The sequence below is a fragment of the Mastigoproctus giganteus genome, chromosome 9 (assembly GCF_048544385.1).
Source record: "Mastigoproctus giganteus isolate SK-2022 chromosome 9, ASM4854438v1, whole genome shotgun sequence".
In the NCBI taxonomy this organism is placed as follows: domain Eukaryota; kingdom Metazoa; phylum Arthropoda; class Arachnida; order Uropygi; family Thelyphonidae; genus Mastigoproctus; species Mastigoproctus giganteus.
Window position 1 is genome coordinate 92,250,721 of NC_143583.1, and position 24,676 is coordinate 92,275,396.

At 38.9% G+C, this 24,676-nt stretch overlaps 1 protein-coding gene across 1 annotated transcript in view; it reads right to left on the reverse strand.

Moving 5' to 3' along the window:
- Positions 1-24,676, reverse strand: part of LOC150080543 (sodium-dependent serotonin transporter-like) — a 143,425-nt gene that overhangs the window by 53,068 nt on the left and 65,681 nt on the right. The window contains exon 3 of the mRNA XM_090380726.1: positions 12,675-12,891. Coding sequence (XP_090236852.1) covers positions 12,675-12,891 — 217 coding nt within the window. The remainder of the gene's footprint in view (positions 1-12,674; positions 12,892-24,676) is intronic.

Consider the following 24,676-nt stretch of genomic DNA (forward strand, 5'->3'; position numbering starts at 1 on the left):
AATAAATAAACACACATATAATATATATATATATATTTTTTTTTTTCAATAGAAAATAATCACTAGGGGGTTTGCTATTTACTATTGAAAATAATCATTGAGGTTTGCATTTGAAACATTCTTTAAGATTTACCACTTTGGGCTTTCTTTTCCTGTGTGTTCATATATTAACTTGAATTTGCCCGTGGAAGAACTCAGAAAATGCAAAACTATTCTTCACACCATTAATTTCATATTAGTAACTGACGGCATCTTGGATGATTCATTAAGCATGTCAGTATTCATATACTGTATATTGCGAAGATACTATATCCATAAATGGAAATCTGAACATGCAATAGAAGTAGTTGAATCGCATCTTTTCTGATGCCCAATTCTAAAGACCAGAGCACGTTTTGATAATAGCTTATCGCATAGTCTGGGTCGTCCAGTTTCCAAAGCATTTTCTTATCCATCATTTGGAATGGTGTTTTGCGAATAAGAAACAGAATACAATTTCAAGGACGGCGAACTTATTGATTCCTTTGTTTTATTACTTTCTGGCCGATGTGCACACTGTACATGCGTACTTCATTTTTGCATCACAAGTGGTCATTAAAATGCTATCAGTTAAAAAGGTCTTATGAAGCTATTGGTAACGCTCAAGCTAGATAATAAGACCGCATTTAGTCAGGAAGCGTAGATGGCCCATTGTTGTTTTATGACGCGTGCTAAGTGACTTGCATCACGTGAAGCATACGCGTATCTTGCGAGGCATACAGTGACGCCTCAGAGCGAGTAAGTAGGAAGATAGCAGTATTGCCTGATTGTCATGTTACAGTTGGCGTAGCACGACCCAGTGGAGAAACAGAGCAGAACATGCACAATGAAACGTCTGTGTTAGTGGCTTGTTAGTCAGGAAATGAACGAAAGAGCAATAAGGAAAGCAGAAGCAGTCTATGTTGTTTTTCCCTTCACTACAGGTGTACGTTAGAGCTGTAACTGTATTAAGGAATGCAAAGATTTGATACTGTGCAGAGATCTGTTTTTTTTTTTTTTGCATTTGCGCACCTCGAGCAGCTTGAAACGTTCCATGACGAGTAAGTACTTCTACTTTATGACCCTAAATGAAAAACAAGAGAATTAGTGTCATGAAAGAACTCATTTGCCTTGAATTATACCGGTAGCTGGACAGGTTGTTCCAGGAGAGCAACTCAGATTTATTTGCTAAGAAGCTGAAGATACTTGAAGGCGATTATCGTACAATTTATAAAGGCAGTTTTTCACTTATGAATTCACTTTCGTCAGGAAATATATCTTTAACCCTAAACGAGCGGAACAATTGAATTTCACTAAACAATCCTTCTTACTGAAAAATCAAGCAGTAAGTCTCAGTCAGTGCCGGATTACCCAATACGCACCTTGTTGATCTACGACACACTTACTGAAACTGCCACACTCGAAAAGAACGGATGGATTTACCTGAAATTTTCGTGAATAACTGCAACGTATATGGACATAAACGATCAGCATATAAAGTTGATCAGCGCAGTAGACACGTGTTGCCGCCCTGATATAGGAATCTGAAGGAAAAAATAAAATAAAAATAAAAAAACGTTGACCGAATGATCATCTAAGAGTGCAGCGCCGTTAACATGCTAAACGCGATATTATATACAGCTGATGAACTTTGAATGGTGCTGCATCGCTAGGTTATCAAGAAGGTGAATACTCAACACGGCGAACTGCTATTTGCGTGGGTTGCAATGCCCGAATGGTTGATGCTGTTTTGAAAACAACAGGGTACAGGAAGGTACTCCGACTTATCGGAGTACAAAGAATTGGAGAAACTTATCTTTCACAATCCGCCAGATTTCCAATATCGTTAATGCCATCTTTGTCTGCGCGGTTATTAGGGAGCAGGCTACCACAAATGGGACTGCATTTTTGCCCTTTGCTGCAGCGCCTGATCTGACACCATTCCATCGTGATCAGCGTCTGCAGTAGTGCAGAAAGAGAGCTTTTTCGGAACGAGAATGGTGATGAATCACATTTCTGTTTGGGAGCCAGTGACGGCTGTATGCACTTCTGGAAACATGTCAGGGACAGAAGTAATCCAATTGCATCAGGAAGAACCTACTGGACCAAAATCGAAATCAGGGTATGGGGGAGCAATCAATTACAATAGCCGTCTCCCCCTCTCGGAGCTACTGACGGTACATTGACGATAAGCCATTATGTTGAAACTATTCTAAGACCAGTGCTTCGGTACTTTCGGCACTCCATCTTCTAGCAAGACGATGCCTGTTCCTATACTGCTCTCATATTCCGACAAAGCTTATGTGATGTGGACATGCTTCCTGTTCACCAGATCTGTCGTCTATCGAACAAATTTGAGATATGATAGGAAGATCACTCACCTCCGCTTCTCGGTCCTCTACCACCGTTGCCCAATTGTTCACAGCACAAGTATAAGAAACATATCTGTGCTCACCAAGACGATATTCGCCACCTTCTCAAACTCTCTACTGTGATGTATCGCTGTTTATGGAGGCGATACTGATGAGCACCGCATTTAAGTAAGTAAATCCTGCTGAATTTATAAACAAAGTTAATCATTTCTTATCTGTTTGATATCTGTCACTCTGCTTATTTTAAGCTTATGTCAAGCGCTCCTAAGAATTGAATTATGATTATTAATGCAATAATATTTGCACGTAATTTTTACGTCTGTTTCTATGGTGCAGTTCACTTAGTTCATGCACTTCTCTCCTTTGATTACTCTTTTATTTCCGCTCGTGGAAGCTCTGGTCCCCTACTGACTGGCATACGGAACAAATATTTTTATGAGTAGACTACATATGTCACGCAGCCACACATCCCGTGAGTGAGGTGCGGCCGTGAGCAGTTATCCGCAAAAAATTTGAGCCATAGAGGCTATCCAGGGGATATACGAAACCATCATAACTGTTCGTTCGTGCTATATTAAACCGTGTTTGATATTTCAGTTTGTCAAGCGTACTTGAAATTTTAAATTGTAATGAGTGATCCTTAAAACAATAGTCGTAATTTAAATATAAGTGACGAGGGTTGCAACAGACCAGAACAATAAATTTAAAACTTTAAGGAATTCGTATTTCCAAGAGAGAAATTAATATTGTATTGATCGTAACATCCAAACACATCTGATAATTTTATTAACGCCAAATACAAAACTTTTAATATTTTTTTTAATGCAAAATTATACTCTCATCAAAATATTTCCTAAACTGCTTTTGCTTCTTCTAATTTGCCTCAGCGGATTAATAAGAGAATAATTTAACAAAACCTTGCTATCTACGTCTAACTCAGCCATGGAGTGAAAAAAGCCTATAAAAGTTCCTCGCGTCATCAACGGGATTCGAACCCGGGCCTTTTCCACGGGGTGTGAGGAGGACAGTGACGATACCACCGTGCTATCTGCGCAGATCTCACGAATAGTACTATCTATGGTGACTCCCTGAAATAATCCATCTTCATCTTGTTTAACTGTGCAGGTATGTGGGTTACTGTATGTTTGTGAAGTGTTAGTGAGTTTTCTGTAGTGTGTTGTTTGTGTCAGGCCTCTTTGCCACCAGGGAGCAGCCATCACCCGGATAACTGCTGCTCAGTGCTCGTCCACCGGCACGAGGAGCGGGGCCTGTAACCCAGTCTCTAAGTAGCACCCACTGGCTGGAGGTAGTGCTAAACCAGTGGATGCTAATCCCCATCACACAGGTTTCCCAGACCTGTATACTCAAAAAAAAAAAAAAAAAAACATACTATTATCAACTGTACATGCCACACTAAGTCGTAGAACATTTACCACTGGAAGAAATGCTATACCAGTGGGGTAAAAAAGTTTTAATCCCAGTTTGTTATACTAGAAAATGGAGATATGTCCATATTAAGTTAAATATGGAGCAATGTAAATATATATCTCCTCATATCTCCATATCAAGCCAAATATGGAGATATGTGAACATAATGTATAAAATAGGTTATTCACATATCTCCATATTTAACTTAAATTATTAAATTTTTACGTTAATTGCCGCCTAGACGGATTCATAATAATTTTCCTTTTTGGGAAAACACTAGATGCAAAGTTCTTAATTGCATTTTAATTGTCTTTCGAGCCAGGAGTTTGTTCTCCTGGCTCGCAAGACAATTTAATATCTTCACGTAAATCAGGTACAGCAATAAACAACAAAGATCAATCAACCTCATATATAGGTCAATAAAGACGAATATGCAACCAGTTTGCCACTTCACCACAGCACAGACAGGATCTGATTCTAAATTAAACTGACGCAGTTTTTATTTAAAAGATCCATGTCCTGTAAGTAAAAAAGATGTAAACATTCTAGGGAAAATCCAGGAATTCTTCTAATCTGCATCGAAGTTAACATTCGTAATGAAATTAATAGCACCAGAATCACATGAATTCCACCTGTTTTGCCAAGCAGCAACAAAACTTTACTAATTTTAAACGGGACTAGAGGATCCCAGAGATACTCATAATTGATAGAGACTGTTCCTTTTTTAAACAATACAAAATTCCTCTACATGCAATATACATATCTAAAGGGATTGCACCAGCCATCATCTGTAATGCATTATTGGACACCGTTCTTGTTACTCTTGTTATGGTCAATAATATTGATATCAATCCGAATTCCATTTTGAACAAAGCTAATAGTAGAAAACTTGCTTCTTGTCCAAATTGTAGTTGAGCATTCTGGCAAAGCCACAGGCTATAGCTACTGGCTACAGCTTCTGTCCATCAATTGTCCCACTTCGCTTACAACTGACGGTACTATTGCATCCTCAGCTAAAGACAAAGACTTACTAGCATCCTACTTTTCTTCTAGCTCTTGTATCGACGATCTTGGTAAACCGCCTCTTGTCGTCCCACTCAATGCCTCCCGTGGTCTTCCGACAGGAGGATCATATAAGAATTCTAAACAACCATTATGATAAGAAAGCTGCAGGTCCTGATGGCATTTTTTTACTTATGATCAAAATTTGTGCTCCCGAGTTTACTCCTATTCTGTGTCGATTTTTCGCACTTTCTTATTCCACAATTGTCCCATTCCTTCTACCTTTACTCTTTCCACAGTAACAATTGTTGCGAGCTTTGGTGTAGGCAGAAAATGAAACTGAAGAATTAGAAACAAGCCAATTACGATATGCAACATTCTTCTCTTGAACAGCCTTAGCACATTTATTGGAAAATCAAGGTTTAGATAAAGGACGAGATTTTAAAGTGGAGTGTGGGATAAAGGATTCCATTCCTGCAAGAATAATTTCACTGACACGATCTGAGCAAACGTTGACATCAGAAGTTTTCAAACAGTAATCCGACCAAGGACCGCCACCTCTTAAAACTATCTTGAAACCTTCTATCTAATCTCCAATATGGATTCCATCAGTCGATGGTAATATATAGGCAATTGTACCCCTTCTATTAAAACTCTTATACTACTTGATTCTTCAAGTGGTATAAGAGTTTTAATAGAAGAGGTACAATTGTTGGATAGGGCGACCTATCTCCTCATGGTGGGGGTTATGATGCCCATCCCGCTCAGAGGCCAAATAGTCGTTTCGGTTTAAAGTTTTCTTTGTGTTTGGGTTGACTTTAAGTCTTTGTGAAACCTACTGAAAAGTGGTTTCTGGCGCAATAGGGTGGCGATTAGGATGAGAGCTCACTCAAATGACAAATGACCACTTGAAGAATAGGAAGAAGATTCGTTAAGAAGATTCTTAATGACTTGCCTTTTAAGACAATATTATGTCTCGTCTACAAGCCTTTTTGAAAGTGGAGAGCTCCCTGTCTCAAGTGATCTTCTGAAGTCTATGGACTAGACTCATGGTCGAGGACGTCAGCTAATATACCAACCAGTACAATACATTGTTGTCAAACTGTAGGTTCATTCAACCGCCTCTTAAATATTCACAGTATTCGAAATTTGAAACATTTAGTATATTAGACATACTTGCAAACTTAAATACTCACTTTACAAAATACATTTCATGACACTATAGTATCTTTCTATAAAGACCTTTGTATATGCTAAGCCTACCCCCCCCCCCCCCAAGTTTATATACATTCATATGCCACCTGCTATCAAGGGTAATGCTGAGTAAATATTCGTTCTTTTAAGGAATGAATCAGCTTATTTGTGCTGATAAAAACTTCTTTTTTTTTTTTGTTTTTTTAATTGATTTTTTTTTTTTTTTTTTTGAAGCAAAACATTAGCTTCAGAATATTGCGTGCCATTTCTCTTTAACTTGCTGCTTTCCATCAATTTATAATATTCGAGGGAAATACTGGTTATTGTCGAATCGACCTCGGAATTTATTGAAATCATTTGTCGCTGATAGAAAATAAGTCATTCTGTTTCTTCCTGGATGATCTCTTCCTCTCCCGCTCACCGTCTCTCCTTTTTGCAGCTGTCGCTCATTCGCGTGTAACTGTGGAATGAATGCCCACATGAATATTAACCAGAGTTTCATAGATTATCAATTTTTGTTATGATATTTCTCCCACTCCGTTTTTGAGAGAAATCTCTTCATAAGATCCCACACTCTCTGCGGACTGATGACACATCTTATACAGGAGCACACCGCCAATCTAAGCAATGTGCCTATTTACGCTCCACTCGTTTCGATATCGACTTCGGAAACTTTTACATCACATCTCGCAGGCAATATTTCTTGGTCGTTAGGGGGCGCTATGCATGAGTTCCCTTATCACCCGGACCGCCGGGTTGGGGAGGGCAAGATAGCGCACCTATTTAGCGGGCCGGCACACTTTAATGAGTCAATCAATAGCCCTATCCGTGTGCCCGGGAAGGCATTTTCCTCGAGGGAGTGCTTTTACGCATGAGGCCAAGATAAACGCGTCATCTGTCAACCCTTTTGTGTCCGTGACCCGCCTGTCGCTCACTCGTGTCCAAAGGTCACGCCAGTTTTCCTGCAGGTGGTTATCGGCGTTTCTATAGTTTTAACGCAAAAGCTTCATTCTCCATATGCACGATGTATAACTATATACACTATATTAAATAGTTGTTGTTTTGGTTTTTTAGGAGCATTAGCAACTAAGGCCATATTGCTCCGGGATATGCGGTGGTCATTCCCTGACCTTTCCGCATCCTCCGTATTTAGTGGTGGTATTAAATAGCGAGGTTTACCAAAGTACACGTCTAATATTTGCATCATGGAGTATATACATTTTTATATTGTAAAAATGTAATAATTATGTAGCATTATAACGCAATTTCAAAATCAGGTCTACTTATAAAGATTACACGATGCAGACTCTCATTTAAAGCTTAGCCAAATTTCAATATTAATGGGACGAAGTTTCTTCAGTAGTAGTAAGTTTATTTTCGATGGCAGATACAATCGAAACATTTATTTACCGGCAAATATACTTGCAAATTTACAAATTGACTTAGTGAACCAGTATATTTTTTTTAAAAAAAGTGTCCAAATTGTATTTTTGAAGCCTGAAGTGTCTAGTGGTTTGTAAAAGTTGGTGATTTGCAAGATTTTCCAGCTACACAAGCTGAGCATTTAATTCGCGGGATGGCAGCGCCACCTTATAACCATTAAGGTTTCGGCGAACTACCGATAGCTGACAGGACAGTATGTCCAAGAATACGCAGACACTTACAAGTTCTGCCATATCTGGTAGTTGCAAAGCGGCCTTAAGTTACGTGTTGCAAATGCGAATTTTGTGAGGTGTTTCTGGATCATAATGACTGATCCACGTCTCATCATTAGTCACTATTCCACTAAGGAATTCTTTAAGATGTCAATAAAACTGTGTTAGCATTCCTTTATTCACCTAAACGCGATTTAGTTTCTGATCAGGTGTTAAATAGTGTGGAATCCATCAAGCACAGGTTCGTGATATCTTCAGGTGCTCTGTAACAATCGCGTGTGCACTATCGAATGAGATTAGTATTCTGTTACTAAGCGAACGGAGTGGATAGAATTCTCTTTTCTTGATGCAGGATCTCTTAGGCTTCTATATTTCTCTCTGGAGTGGTAGAAGTCCAAAGCTGTCCAGGCCGCGTGCCGTCCGGAACAGCTTCTTGACCTTGCTAATGCGCTCATGTCACTTGAAAATTGCGATTTTCCTCAAGCACTTCTCTTTGCAGTCTCTGTAGCACTTGTACCTCGTCGAACACAATAGCGTATAACAGAACATTTCTCAGTCTTCAAATCTTCCATTATGCAGCTCATAACATGGTTCGCACTTACTGTACGTAACTCATACTACTTTACAACTGTGTCACAGTAGCAACAATACACTCTCCTGCCATGTGCCGGCAGTTCGTCGAAATTTGAGTCAATGAATTAAATGATCAGCCTATGTAGAAAGAAGTGGTGAGATGGTTCTTAAATCTCTTGAATAAGCTTTTGCGGTCGTTTCAATTTGCGGAAAGATGGCTGGATGGGTTTCAGACCTCCTGAAAAGAAGCGAGATGGCAACCAGCCTCTATCAGCAATTGAGCGCGAGTGAATTTAGTTAATGTTTCTCAATAGTGTATATACTTTTTGCTAAACGCTTTTCCTCCTCGGTGTGGGACATTCAGTGAGGAGAGCACAGTTTTTTTTTTTTTTTTATTATTTTGCCAGTTCCTTTCACTCTTCTAGTGTTCTTTAACTGTTAAGGAGCTATCAGCTGACAGAAAGTTCCTTCTTAATTGACACGACATGGGCAGTTTTTAATGGGAGTGACATGTAATTTATTTTATCGTGCAGTTAAAAGTAACAAATTACACAATCGTAAGAACAGATGTCACAGTTAAAAAAAGTGCTGACGTCCTCCTCTCCAGTACTGTCGTTTCATGCTTTACCATCCCTAGCTGAGAGAGAGAGAGAGAGGACTGTAATTAACGAACAGAATCTTGTGCAGCAGCCAGTTGCCGGGGCTGGGAAGGAGGAATGCCATAATTAGTGGTGTCAGCGACAATTCTGTTCTCATTGCAAGACGAAGGCAGGGTGAAGAAATGTGCTCTCTTTAGTGTGAGGTGGCGTTCAGGTGGACCGCAGCCCTCGTCTGGGATTCACGGGGATCGAAAGTAATGAGTTCGGAGCTAAAGATGCAGCTTTATTCAAATAGGAGCATATCCTGTCACGCAGCCGAGAAATAATGTCATGCATGCATTTTTACATCGCCACGCGCACAAGAACACGTATTAGCGGAGTGTGACGGATGGATTATTCCACCTTCTTTAAATGTCTACAGACGGGTATTATAATTCAGGGGAAAACTGAATTTGTAAATTTTATGGGAATTCGATAACTGAACTAACTGATAGCAAAAATATTTAAAATTATCGGAATGAAGCATCAGCTGTATGAATTAAGAGGAAAAAAAATTTTTTTTCGACCTCTTTACAGGACCCCAGCCAGAAAAAATAAATAAAAAAATTCTCTCCAATCTGTAGAGTCAGTGATCTGTAAATTCATTCTTCCTTGGTTAGAATTATAACATAATTTTTGTTAGAGAAAGTGAAATCATTATATTGTGTAATAATTTATTTTATTTTATTATTATTTTTTTTTTTCCCTGTTTCTTTCGTATTTTAGCAGAGCACAATTCGGGGTTACTTTTGTTGTACAGTTAACGATGTTCGGAAGGAATCAGACTTGATTTATCACGATTTCTGTGTATGTTCTAAGTACATTAAAATTAACGGTATATATGTTTTTGTTTGGCTTTAGATTGTTATGGTAACCATTGGTGTTGCACGCTCTCTTCAGAATCCTTCTATGCGTGCCGATGGTCCGTCGTCCAAAGTAGATTTTAGGTAATGCATAACAATCAAATTTTGGAATGCATATGAGTGGGCATCAGCTTAATATTTGTACATCTCTTTTATTGTGGTAGCTACTAATCAATATTAAATGATGGGTTAAGTATTGCCAAAAGTCCTTGACTCTGCGATTCCTCGAATTTGGAGAGAGTCCCCTAACTGCCACGTTGGGCTGTTCCTTTTGTATGGTAGCCATTTCAATGTACAAGGAGGCTAAAGATCGAAGAAATGCTATATCCAAATATAATCACCTCTATTACCAATTCCTAATCTGGCTTCTTTAGAAGGGAGTTTAGAGTGGAATACTCATCCGGTGAACAGGACAATGAGCATGATTTAAATGAGGAATTCTGAAACAAAAATCCTATTTCCTTAAACATTAAGAGCTCTGTATTCGATCTGGTAAGGCCAATGAGAAAAAAAACGATTAAACGCTGATCGCGGGCAAGGGTTTCACAGATTTAATCCTATGAATCCAAGTTTTTCATCCAACAAAACAAGGAAACTAACCACAAAATACGTGCAATTTACAGACAGTGCAGAAACTGAATCCGACTGGTCATGCGGCATATTTAGAGACGAACCAGACTGAATAAATATTCAATCTGGCTCGTTTAAATATGCCACATGGTAATACAGCTGTACACTGAACATGGAATAACAGTATTACGGATCACCTTATTCGCAATACGGGATTCTTTTCCTTATTTCTATAGATAAAACAGTTGTGTAAAAATTGTCATTTCGAAGCTATGCTGCAAGCTGCTGCGATGAAAATGTAATTGGTGTAATTACATTTTCGTAAGTTTTGTCTGTGTTTAAAAAGCTGTTGAACTGTTTTCAAAAACTTGACAATCATACACCAAAAATAAGTTTCTGTCGGACTTTTTAAAGGTAAACATTTTCACTAATTTAACAAAAAATAAAAAAATAAATAAATAAAATAAATTTTTAAAAAAATACAGACCCACTGAGTTTATTTCTGTGTCGCTTTTTTTTTTTATTTTTTTTTTATCTATTACGTTCCTAAACGAAGAAGCATTTCAGCATACAGCTTTCAGTCACAGTTCCGTCTTTTGGTATTACTTCGAACTGGACAATGTCTTACTGGTCAAAAAAAAATTCAACGTCATCTAACCTTTGCTCATGTTCTTTAAGAATTACTTGCCTTCACTCTAAAATTTGCTGTTTTAATGGATTGTATAAAAAAATTAAGTCTTGTGACCTATGAATTAGATCATTCAAGTTTCTTTTATCAAATTTTGAATAACGATGTATTGCCAAATCCGATTCACGTTTAAATGTTCGTAGATGATGTAAAAACTTTAATCTGAAATTCCACGTTTAACAGCTGCTGCCCCCACCCTTTAAAATTTGTCATTTCTTATGTGCACATTTAATGTTCGCATCATTTGTTGAAACTGAGGGTTAGATACTTCGCCGATCATCAGTGGCACTTTCACGAGTCTCACTGGACTGTACCAGTGACTTACGTCCATGGTAGAATTTACTGTGTTTCATCCATAAACAGAGCTCGGAATGCTCCGGAGTGCACCGGAACGCCTTCCCATCTCGTCAAAAGTATCAGTAATCTTACGTGCATACTTGGTTATTGAAAATAAGATATTTTATTAATTAGCGTTTCTTTCGTAAAATTTTCCATTTCAACCGCTGTCCACAACGCTTACAGGCAATGTTAAGAGCCAGCACAGATCCCGTGGAAAGCAGCTTCACAGGGCCCACCCTTTCCCCCTTCCAATTGCTATAACTTATAACAGTGGTTTTACCCCCTCCCCCAACACGATGTCCAAGGCCCGGAAAAGCTTACCTGTCGCCCCTCCTCTCGATGCGCCTGCTTACAGTTGCAGTTTAAACGTTTCAGAAGTTTTTTTTTTTTTTTTAATAGCACACAAAATTTTACGTTAGTATACTACTCAATCACCGACATTTTAGCATTACCATGCGCGAAAAGTAGAATGTGATACAGCATCATTTTATGCACTTGAACATGGAGCCGCGATTGCCACTTATGTGTTAAGCATACTGAACATGGTGTAACAAGTTTATCGCTCTTCTAAAACCGGAAGATTTATTGTGATATATTTTCTGAAACTTTTTTAATGTTATTTGGTTTGTTTTTTTTTTTTTTTTAGGAGCATTAGCAACTAAGGCCATATTGCTCCGGGATATGCGGTGGTCATTCTCTCACCTTTCCGCATCCTCCGTATTTGGTGGTGACGGGCTCGAACACCCGGTCTACTCAAGAAGCGTGTGCTACGCACTGCTGCTCCTTCCCACCTGGCTACGGAGGCGCCTCTTTTTTAATGTACTTGCACCATGTACAAACCTTACTCTATAAGCATAGTAGAGTAAAACGTCATGTGTCCTGCTATTGTGCTGCCCACTCTTCTTTCTGCAAACATAATAATAACTCACAAAATATAAAAACTTATACATGTATAAAAATATATTTTTTAAATAATATTAATATTTTATTTAAAAAAAATTTCTAACTGCGGATTAATATTTTTCTAACTGCGGATTTCATTAAAATTGTGTTTTGAATTTATAAAATTTCATTCCTTCTAGATTAGGGTACAAAATTAGGATACAACAGCAAATCACTTCTTTTTTAATACTAGAGAAAGTCTTAGTTATCTGTTATATTTTTATTTAATAATGATTGCAAAGAGGAGAATCGTTGATTTATCTGTACGGATAAAACCTTGAAGCAGCAAACTTTTGACACAAATACCCAAAGCTGCATATAAGAATAACGAAATGATAAGGAGCATCTTTCATCAAAAAAGTATTAATACGCTTAAACATACAATTACTTACTCAAAATACTCTTGGGCAGGAGAGGTAGAGTCGTTGGATGCGTTCAATCCACGTTCTGCTAACGTTCTACAATTTTGTGTGTTCCATGGGTTGTCACATCTTGTCCAGGGAAGCTCGGAAGAGAAGGAGGCACACAGGTAGTAGACGGCCCAGGCGATGATGGTATTATAGTACATGCCCATGTACAAGTCTATGAAACAGATGGCGAAGCCGATACCTGAAAATATAAATATGATAAAACTCCCTCTGCCTCCCCCCCCATTCTCTTTACACTTAATTTATGGTTTGTGCTCCACAGATTAAATGGTAACTACATTTTTACTATAGATTAGAATATGAAATGTTTGCAGAAATAAATCTCTTCTTTATTAATATCAGTTCTCAGTTATCCGTTATGTCTTTCATTAATGCCGATTGCAAAGAGTGCTGTCTTCTGGAAGGTGGCTATAATGTCCAAGATGCGCATGCGCTGACTACTGTGATATCACATTTTCTGCTGTCTGCTAAGTGGACTTGTTTCTTGTATCGAATTTAAATTAGTTTCTTTTTTAAACTTGTGGTAAAGCTGTGTTGTTTCACATTAAGCAGGTGTGATTTTTCTTTATTCGGGACAGTAAATCGAAGTTAGGAGCAACTTTCGGCAGGAACCTCGTATCGATAAATACCGAAGATAAATATAATTCTTTAATAATTTCTTTTACGTGATTCTGCAGGTGTAATAATAATAACTAGGGAGCTTCGCCCCCTGCTTGCTTTGCTCGCCCATCCCCGCGCACGCTTTTCTACTTAAAATGTAGAGGTATACGGAGTAAGTCAAATCTTTTCTACGTAAAATACACAGCTGTCGAAACGCACTGGTCGATATCTAATCCGGAAATGCCCTGTGTAATTATTTACCTGTGCATTTGTAGTGCGCGGAATTCTCAAGGGTGAATAAATATCACGGTAAACTCCCAGGACGGTGTACACCCTCCAACATGGCTGCAAGCAAAACAGTAGGAAAGCATTGATTGACAAGTTATGACTCCGATATTTCAAAAAACGGACAAGAATAAAGCAGTGATTGGCAGATGCCACTGCTTTCCCCGCCCACTGTTCCCCACATTTGCCGCTGTTTTTAAATCGGGAACTCGTTTTCCCATTTTAATACAGCGGGATGGGGGGGATAAACACCCTACCTAAGCTAAGCCCCCCTCCTCGACGACACAAAACAATCAGAAAAGGGAGATGCCTTCACCTGTCAATTATCGCCGTCTTCCTCACTTTTGTGGAACTACCTCCCAGTGTATACTCTCCTGGACTTCAGGCAATACCACTATTTAATCTACTGTATTTAGTTATTTACCTGCGTTTACATAGGTCACTTAGGAAAAGGCCTTTTGCTTCAGGTTCCATTATACATGAGGAATATTTTTGAATCCGAAAGAGCAGGACTAAAATATTTAACTGAAATATTTACAAACTATACAAATATTTAAAATATTTACAAAATACGAAACCACAGTATTTACAAATATACAATATTCATTAATATACAAAAAACGTTACAATGGCACATCAAAAGTTAGACAGAGAATCACGTGCACGAGGTTGGTAAACGTTACGGAAGCAGTTGTCAATAATTAATTGCATTTGGGGGAAAACTAGTTTAAAATTTTAGGAGGAATAGTTTTCCTCCAAAAAATTTGGAGGAAAACTTTTGTTTACAATATATAAACTTGTTAAGACAATCAAATTTTTTGACAATTTATAAATCATCACATATTTCCAAACAAATTTATTATTTAACAGAAAAGATAAAGAAATTACTACTCATAATACACTCACACTGTAAACAGAGAGTACTATAATACTCAGTAGATTACAGTTGCTATGCATTACATGCATAGCAACTGTAATCTACTGAATCATTAAGTATCAAAAATTTTCTGTTTAAATATTTTAATTTGAAAATAGGATAAAAGTCTGAAATCAACACTAGCCAACAAATTATTAATTATATTCATTGTATGCCTTTCTACAAATCTATTTAGTACCCTAGAGTGAGGAAAAACAATTGCTTTTGGGTTTCTTAAATTATGTGAGGAATTCCTTTGCTCATTCAACTCTTCAAAAATAATGTTCAATAATATTAATATTAATAATAATTATAACAACGAACAGCGAATAGCGGACCAGAGAAGGATTATTGTCACGAAGAACCTGATAGCTCCTGCAATCTTGGAAAAAAAACAAGCAAGACGTGAGCGATCGACTGCTAAGAACAACGAATATGGACAACACAGAACCAGAGGAGAAAGAGCAAGAAGAAATACAACCCAGAGCAGCTGAAGTGGAAAGAGATGAGTTCATGATATCCAGACTAGAAGATGAGTGGAAGAAGGCCCTAAGAGATTCGAAGGAATGGATCCAACAAAGACCCATGTGATACCGAAGCAGAGGTTCAATAGAATTCCTGTGAAGACTCACAGACCACCTCAATCGGCAAATAATACCACATTACCTCAACAACAATGGTGCAACATTGGAGACCATCCACACAGCCTTATACTGTGATGTCATAGCAGCAACTAGGATTGATGAAAGAGAAACGAAGACCAATAGCAAAAGAACCGAAAAGAGAAGGAACCATCAGCATGGGAAAGAAGACTTCAGCAGAAGATAGAAGGATTAAGAGTCAAAATAGGCCAACTGACCCCAGTACCAACAGGGTAATAGGAGTAAGAAATTGATTGGAAAAGTAAAGAGCATCCTCAAGAGAGACAGCGTCCACAGCAAACACGAGACCAACAATCAGAGAATAGGAGAATACTTGGACACACTGAACCAAAACCTCCTCGCGCTCAGCAAGAGACTACGCTGATAAAAAGAGAGCTCGCAGAGGAAAATAAACAATTGAATCTTCGATGAGGAACGAAGAGCCTTCTACAGGAGTCTTGGAGAAGACGGGAAAGACAGAAACGGATCACCTGAGAAGGAGAAGATCGAAGAGTTCTGGGGCAACATATGGAGCAGTGAAGTAAGACATAACAGCCGAACACCCTGGATAGAACTAGAACGAAGAAAACCAAGGACGTACAAGAGATGAGAGCGTGGGGAGATTCGGGAGGGAGAAGGAAAAAAAACGATCAGGAACTCCCACAACTGGCGAACTCCAGGAATAGATAACGTCCACATATACAGGTACAAGAAGTTCACTTGTGCACATACAAGCACCAAGCAGATCAGCTCGCCCGAATGATAAGGCATTTCGATGAAGTGAGGAACTGTAATGGGCTTTTTCACTCCGTAGCTGAGTTAGTCAGTTTCAGGCGTAGATAGCAAGGTCCCCCCCCCCCAGAAACTGGGATTTTTTCGTCCAGCACGGTAGATGAATTTAAATATTCGTGTGGCGTAATATAATAGTTTTTTTGTTTTTTTTTTTTTTGAATGATAAGGCACCCAGAGGCAATCCCGAAGTTTCTAACTAAAGGAATCATATATCTGAAGCCAAAAGACTAAGATACAAGAAACCCGGCGAAATTCAGGCCAATCACCTGTCTCCCAACGATGTACAAGATCCTGACTAGCTGCATAACCAAGAAGATATCAGACCACATGGAGAGCCGGAACATAATGGCTGAACAGTAGAAAGGATGCAAGTGGATGAGCAAAGGATGCAAGGAGCAATTAACAATAGATGCCGCAGTTATAGAGCAAGCCCACAAGAAGTGCCGCAACCTGTACTCGGCCTACATCGATTACCGCAAGGCATTCGACTCCGTGCCTCATAGCTGGCTAGTAGAGACGAGGAAGATCTACAGAGTCAATCCGACAAAAACAAACTTCCTAGAAGCCACGATGGCGAAATGGAGTACAACCATTAAGGTCGAGAACACCACAACCATTCCTCCCCATCAGGAGAGGAATCTTTCAGGGAGATGCCCTGAGCGCACTGTGGTTCTGTCTAGCACTCAACCCACTATCCACCGTGCTCAACAGCAGCAAATATGGATATAACCTCAAAGAAGGAAGAAAAAAACCTGTACACCCTCACCCACCTGATGTACATGGATGACATCAAACTCTACACGGCAACCGAGAAGCAACTCCAGCAACTACTCCAGATCACCGAAGAATTCAGCAATGATATCAGGATGGAATTTGGTCTAGACAAATGCAAGATCCACAGATTGCATCAGGGGAAATTAGTCGGCCGAAACTACCAGCTGTAGACTGGTAAAGAGATCAAAGCCATGAAAAAGGGGAAACACTTAAAAATACTTGGGGATGATCCAAAAAAAACCTCCAAACTATTATAATAATAATAATAATAATAAGATTCTTTATTAACATAAATTGTATACATTAGTGATTCCTTACACAGAAAACCAGAGGAATCTTATAATAGGTTGTTTACACAAGTGAACAAACACAGAGGTACAGAGTTAAGCTGCATTGAGAATTTACATAAAATAACGAATAAAGATTTAAAAATAAATAAATAAAAAATAATAATCAAAATGTAATAGTAATTAAAACGAAAAAGGACTACAAGTTGAGCAGAACGTGAATGACATCGGCTAACTAGGACCGGCATTAAACACAATTGTGCTTTACAAACAGAAAGACAAAGATGCCATCGCGATATGCCTTGTCAAAAAACCACAGGTCGATGTCGATGTTGAACGAGTTGAGAGTGTTCAGAGTCACATTTGGGAAATGTCTCTTGAAATTCTGTAACTTCTGGAGCCTTGAGCACAAGGAAGGGTTACGGCGGAGATGTCCTGGCAAACGCCAACCAGCCATGTTCCAGATGTTGATGTGACTATGCTTAGCTGAGCACAGATGAAAGAATGTCATTGTTTTTAGCACATGGGCTCTGTGAACTATGGGCGTGTATTGCATGTTGGAGCAGAATGCAGATTTAGATGTCATGTAGATCTGGTGAGACCACAAGTTGGCCCACTTAGGGCCACCCATAATTTCTTATATATACCAATATACTGTATGTGTTATGTTTGTAAATTGCGTGTGTTCTCTGGTTGGTTTGCCTGTTTTGATGGACGAAAAAAATCCTTGCCATCTACGTCTGAGACCGACTAACCTAGCCACGGAGTAAAAAAAGCCCATTAAAGTTCCTCGCGTCATCGACGGGATTCGAACCCAGGCCTTTTCCACCCGGTGTGGGGAGAACGGTGACGATACCACTGTGCTACAGGCGCTGATGGGGATGATGCAGGCTCAGCAGTTAGATCACAAGGAAATCAAGGCCTGCCTGACCGAAAAATACCATCAGAGACTCAGGAGCCTGCTCAAAGCAAAGCTGAACGGAGGGAATACAGTTAAAGCCATAAACACTTATGCAGTCCCAGTGCTAACATACTCCTTCGGGATCATAGCTTGGACTAACACCGAGCTGGAGGATATTATGAGAAAGGCAAGCACAATGACGACCCAGAGCCGCCAACACCACCCGAAGTCAGCTGTGGAGAGACTGACAATGGCTCGGAAAGAGGGAGGAAGGGGCGTGATAGACCTCATCGACCAACAGAAAACGGCGATAGCTAACCTGAAGGATTACTTGCAATAAAACACAGCAGCATTTTATCAGGCCATAAGGAAGATAGACAAGCGGCATACTCCACAAAACCTAAGCGAAGAGTTCACTCACCACGCTCAGGAGGCACAAACGAAGCTAGAAAGATGGAAAAAGAACACACTCCAAGGCAGACACAACAATGACCTCCATCAAGATCACATAAATAAAAATGGCTTCCAATGCCTGGCTCAAGAGCGGGGCGCTCTTCTCCGGGACTGGAGGATTCATGTTCGCCCTCAAAGACCAGGCAATCAATACCAGAAACTTTAGAAAATACATGGCCAAGAAGCCCGTAGTGTCCGATGAGATATGTAGACGATGCATACGATGTAGACGAAGCAAGGAAATACCAGTTGATCAAAGAAAGTGTATCATATTACAAGTAAGAACCCCAGACAGTACTAGAAACCCCAACTCACAAGCTGTACTGGGACTGCGCCATAATAACGGACAAGAATAACAAGTCATCTACCAGGTGGTAGATGACTTGTTATTCTTGTTAACGGACTTGTTAACTTGTTAACCTGGTAGATGACTTGTTAACGGACAAGTCATCTACCAGGTGGTAGATGACTCTCATCAACAGGTGCCATACCACCACTTTGCTTATTGGAGGCTTGAAGTGGTGGAACCCATGTTTAGTCGCTAGAGCTAAGTTCCGGTCAACCCTTCCCCATCTCTTCCATCATGCAGAATGATTGATATGACTTTTGAGGTTATAATGAACATCGATCCAATATTCCTTACAATTCGAGTGTACAGCTCTAAAACGGTGTTCGCTGGCCGGCCGCTAGTTAGTACACCGGACCGAACCTATTGGTAACTTTCTAGGAGGCTTCCGGATCAGCTAGTGTATAATCTTGCTACTTCAACTCTGCCAGATAGTGACTAGAGGGAGTCCGAGTAGTGTGTATGCGGGAAGCATTGTCGGGGCCACGTTATGTCAAGGATCTGGGTATATTCTTACCATGTGCACGCCATATCCAAAAATTTCATTACTTTATACAGCATGTCCCACCTACTTTTTCTTACTATTGATTACACCATGAATTGCCAAACTAATAGAGCAAGCTTATCTGCGAAAAGATCTAAACATCCCAAACACTTCCTAATTAATTTCACAAATATACGTGGTCTCAATTCTAATCTCAACGATGTCCATTTCCACTTGCAGTCTGCCAAACCCCATGTACTTTTTCTGACTGAATCTCAGTTATCAGTTGATTCAACTGCTCATCTCAGATGCCCAAATTATTCGCTGTATGATTCCTTTCGCCTCAAAGGTGGTACTTGTGCATATGTCTTCTGATGTTCCCTGTCAGAGACTTGGCAATTTGGAATCTCCTCTCTTTGATCTTCTCTTTCTTAAAATCTCTCTACCTCATTGTGTCAAATTCATCTGTTGTCTCTACCGTTCTCCCAACTCCACTAATCACTTGGAGCTCTTTGACTTCCTCTTTTTGCAACTTGACTTTCTCCAGTCCAACTTTATTAACTGTAAGGTGATTTTCCTTGGTGATTTTATTGTTCACAATTCCAGTTGGCTTCCGTTTTCTAGTCACACCAACCCAGCTGGTCGAGATGCTGAGGCTTTTGCAATTACTAATGACCTTGCACTGATTGTTCATTCACCTACAAGAATACCGGACAATCCTAATCATACAGTCAATGCTTGATCTTTTTCTCATAAACAACCCTTCTAAGTACACGGTCCAAGTGAGAGGTACTTTAGGCACTTCAGATCACAACTTGGTTGTCTCTTCTCCAATGGAGCCTTTATCTCATGTCTATTCCCAACCACGTGTTGTTTGACATTACAAGAATGCAAAATGGGATGACCTGCGAGATTTCTTTTCTTCTTTTCCTTGGTCGGATTACTGTTTCAAAACTTCTGATGTGAACATTTGCTCAGATCGTGTCAGTGAAATTATTCTTGCAGGAATGGAATCCTTTATCCCACACTCCACTTTAAAATCTCGTCCTTTATCTAAACCTTGGTTTTCCAATAAATGTGCTAAGGCTGTTCAAGTGATGAATGCTGCATATCGTAATTGGCTTGTTTCTAATTCTTCAGTTTCATTTTCTGCCTACACCAAAGCTCGCAACAATTGTAAAGCAGTTATTAATCAGTCCAATCTAGAGTTTGAACAGGCTAAGAGTAGAAAACTTGCTTCTTGTCCTAATGGTAAGCGAGCATTCTGGTCTCTTGCCAAAACTATTGGCCGCAACTTTTGCCCATCTCTGCTCCCACCGCTGTCCAAACCAGATGGTTCTGTTGTCACTTCAGCCAAGGATAAAGCTGACCTGCTAGCATCCCATTTTAATTCCAACTCATGTATTGATGATCTGGGTAAAACACCTCCCACCATTCCCAACACGCTCCATTCAATGCCTCCTGTGGTTTTCCGTCAAAAAGGATGTCAGAAGGATTTTGACGAACCTTGATGCTAAGAAAACTCCAGGTCCCGATGGTATTTCTCCACTTGTTCTCAAAACCTGTGCTCCTGAACTTACTCCTATTCTTTGCCGTCTTTTTTCACTTTCTTGTTCCAAAGGTGTGTTTCCTTCTGCTTGGAAATTTACTCATATCCAGCCAGTTCCTAAAAAGGGTGACAAATCCCTCCCATCCAATTATCGTCCCATTGCAATTACTTCTACTCTTTCTAAAGTAATGGAGAAATCAATTAACCGCCAACTCTTAAACTACCTAGAAACCTTCCGTCTGATCAACGATCGCTAGTATGGATTCCGTTTGTGTCGATCCACTGGTGATATTCTGGCTTACGTTACCCATTTATGGACTAATTCAATGGAAATGTTCGGTGAAACACAAGTAGTTGCTCTTGACATCTCAAAGACTTTCGATCGTGTTTGGCATAAAAGCCTTCTAAACAAGCTTCCATCTTATGGTTTCCCAACTGTTTTTTGTAATTGGTTATCCAGTTTTCTCTCTGATCGCTCACTGAGGGTAGATGGCTCTCTGTCTTCTAACTTCTCCACTAATGCCGGTGTCCCCCAAGGTTCAGTTCTTTCCCCCACTCTTTTCCTCTTGTATATTAATGACCTTCTTCCATTGACTGGAAATCCTATCCATAGTTTTGCCGATGATAGCACATTTCATTCCACTTTCCATTTTGTGAAACCTTGTCCTGCTCAATCAGCTTCAACTTCTCGAAAATCTACTACTAATTCCTTAAATGCCGATCTTTAGGTAATTCTCCAGTGGGGCAAAGACAACTTAGTTGATTTCAACCCTTCGAAAACTCAATCTTGTCTTATATATCGCAAGACACTCCGATTTCTGGGCAATATGATATATCTCTTTTGGGGATTACCCTGACTTCTAATCTCTCTTGGCACAAGCACATTACAAATATTGCTTCCTCTGCATCTAAAAAACTTGGTTTTCTTTTTCGCTCTCAGCGTTACTTTTCTTCCAAACAGCTGCTCACTCTATATAAATCACAAATCCGCCCTGCCATGGAATATTGTTCCCACATCTGGGGTGGTGCCCCCAAAACCTCTCTCAGGCTTCTTGATTCCATTCAGAAGAGGGCAGTTAGGTTAATTAATGATTCATTTCTAACAAAGTCTCTCCGCTCGCTGTCTCATAGACGTATTGTTTGTGCTGCATGCCTCTCCTATAGATATTTCCATGGGCACTGTTCTTCTGAATTGGCTTCTATAATTCCCGCTGTCTATTTCAAAACAGTCCGAACACGTGCCGCCACCAGCCAACATCCATTTACTGTCCAACTTCAAATTCACAGAACCAACTTTTCATCTTCCTCGTTTATTCATTCAACTGCCGTTTTCTGGAACTACCTTCCTTCATACGTATTTCTTGAAAATTACAATCTACAGAAGTTCAAGTCCAATGTCAACAAATATCTTCTTTCGTCTTCTCAACCTCCAACCCAAGCACGGTACTAAGTACTATAGGTTCTAATACCTCTCCTGTTTGTGGTTTACATAAAAAAAAAAAAAAACAAGAAAAACCCGTATCTCTCTTCTCCCATTGGCTGAATAAATATTAATAGGAGGAAAATTATTTTACTGTATAAAAAGATTAGAAATTTTTCAAAAAATCATGCAATTTAACTGGTACAGAGTTCTTTACAAACGATGTTACACATTAATTACACAAAAGAGGATCCTCTTCAAGGGTTCTGACTGCGTGGTCCCCCGAGAAAATAAAAGACGACCCTGCACTGCTTTACATTTAAATGCATAGTGCTATTCAACAAAAATTATGAAGTTAGGCAGTGTGTACGTATGTACTGCGTTATATTTGAGGTGCGTTCGATTATCAAATAAAGAACTACAGGGAATAAAGTTCTATTCTGTGTATACTCTACTTTACTATTCTCAGGAGGTGTTTATCAAATTCTGTACATGATATTCACATGATGATGACTGTGAGATGAGATTCGTACAGCAGTACAGTACAGAATAGATGTGCGGAAATTTGCCTTTAGCCAGCGGGTGGTTAATTGCTGGAACAAACTTCCATCTGTCGTTGTGGAAGTTGATAGGTTGAATAAATTTAAGGAGGAACTGGACAGGCATTTGGAGGGAATGGTGTGATTTTTTTTTTTTTTTTTTTTGTGGCTGATGCTGCATAAGCTCATACACTTGCTTTCTTGCATCACATGCCACTACTACTACTACTACTACTACATACAGGGAAGAAGTGCGCATGGCAAATGGATTATTTATTTATTCAGTTGGAGATCATAATCTCACCCTTGGACAACTAAATGCTAGTGGGGTTTACATTAGTGACAAGTCAGTGATTACAATAATGCTTATAAGACTCAAGAGATAAATAATTAGTGTATAACAATAATAAAATAGGAGATTTATGAAGTTATTGAAATAAATAAAATAAAAATAAATGTATAACAACAAGAGTAAATTAGATAAAATTAATTCTATAAAAATGAACAGAAATTGATCAATGCGATAGTAGGAAAAGTCTGAGGTCCATTCTGAATTCCATCGTAAAAAGTGACCATTGGCAAATCCCAGGAAGAAAACAGCATTCCGAATTGGTCCAGTCAGCCGACGAGAAAGGTTAAGAAAAGGTCTCAAAGAAAATTATAAATAGATCCTGAATTCTGAAAAGAATCGTTGCTGCTGTTCCAAATTTATAGTAATATTTCTATAGGGAAGAAATGGGTGGGCTATGGAATTGGAATTGGGCCTAAATCTAGTGTTGCTCGACTGTTCCTTATCGAGTAGCTATCGAACATTAGAAGCATAACTTTCATTGATATACACATTCCCATATGTGTGTGTTAGGGGAGACAACTGATGATGCTATGAAATCGAAATTGAGCATAAAACCTTTCCAAAGAATATTCGAAACACTCTTTCATTTATCCGTATTTAATTCAAAAAAACTCTTTCTTAAACAGCCAAATATAATATTTCGTTAAAATCCGATCCGTGGAAGTTGAGTTGTTACATGCGGCGGACGGACGGATGGATATGCTGAAGACAAGTGTCACTTTAGGCATCTGTGAACGACTCTAACAAAACAAATATAACTGAAAAATGTAAATAATGGTTCTACTTTTGCCAATCGAACATGGAGCAAAGAATTTAACAATTCAGACATAAAAAGAGCCAGTTTTAAAATTTTTCTTCCTAACTGGCTGATAATCTGGGGGAAAATAAAATAAATAATCAAGCGGAACTGATTAACAAATTAGTTAACCAGCCTTCAAATAGTTCGGATAATTGACTCCCGGCTGCATTGAAGCATATTTTAAAGATTTTTACTTAGTTGTATCTTATACTTCGTGTTTATATTTTCCAAATTCTTGGTATATTCATATTACATACTTTAAATTCGAAATGCGAGCAATGTTCTTTAAATGAATGGAAACAGATGCGGAGGGACGTAATTTTATATACACTAAAAACCGAATTTTTAATAGTTCGAATTCTTGTAAAGAAACCATTATACTGTATAACTATAAACTTTCGAAAGATTACTTAATGTTTCTAAATGGCAAAACAGTATGGATAAGACCTTATATCACTTATCCACGTTGCTCTGTCATTTCGAAAGTGTCTTATGTTTATAAAAGATTTTATAGTAACAGACTATCAAACTGCTAACGGAGATATGCAACGGTTGGCTACCGTATTGTTTATACGAGCAGTTAAGTTTACACTGGTACCTTCAAAATAACTCCAATCCTTCGTCCATGAACACTATTAAAAGAACATGGAAATGAAAATGCTCAAGGAGCAACACGTATTGTATATTGCAACTTTAAGACTATCCAGAGTTTTCTGTTTTTGTTGTGAAACTCTGCATGGAACCAAAATGTGATACCTTAACCATTCTGTTATGTACCACCGCCCTGACGCCAGACATTACTAAACACTAAGGAAATAGGAAGAGGAC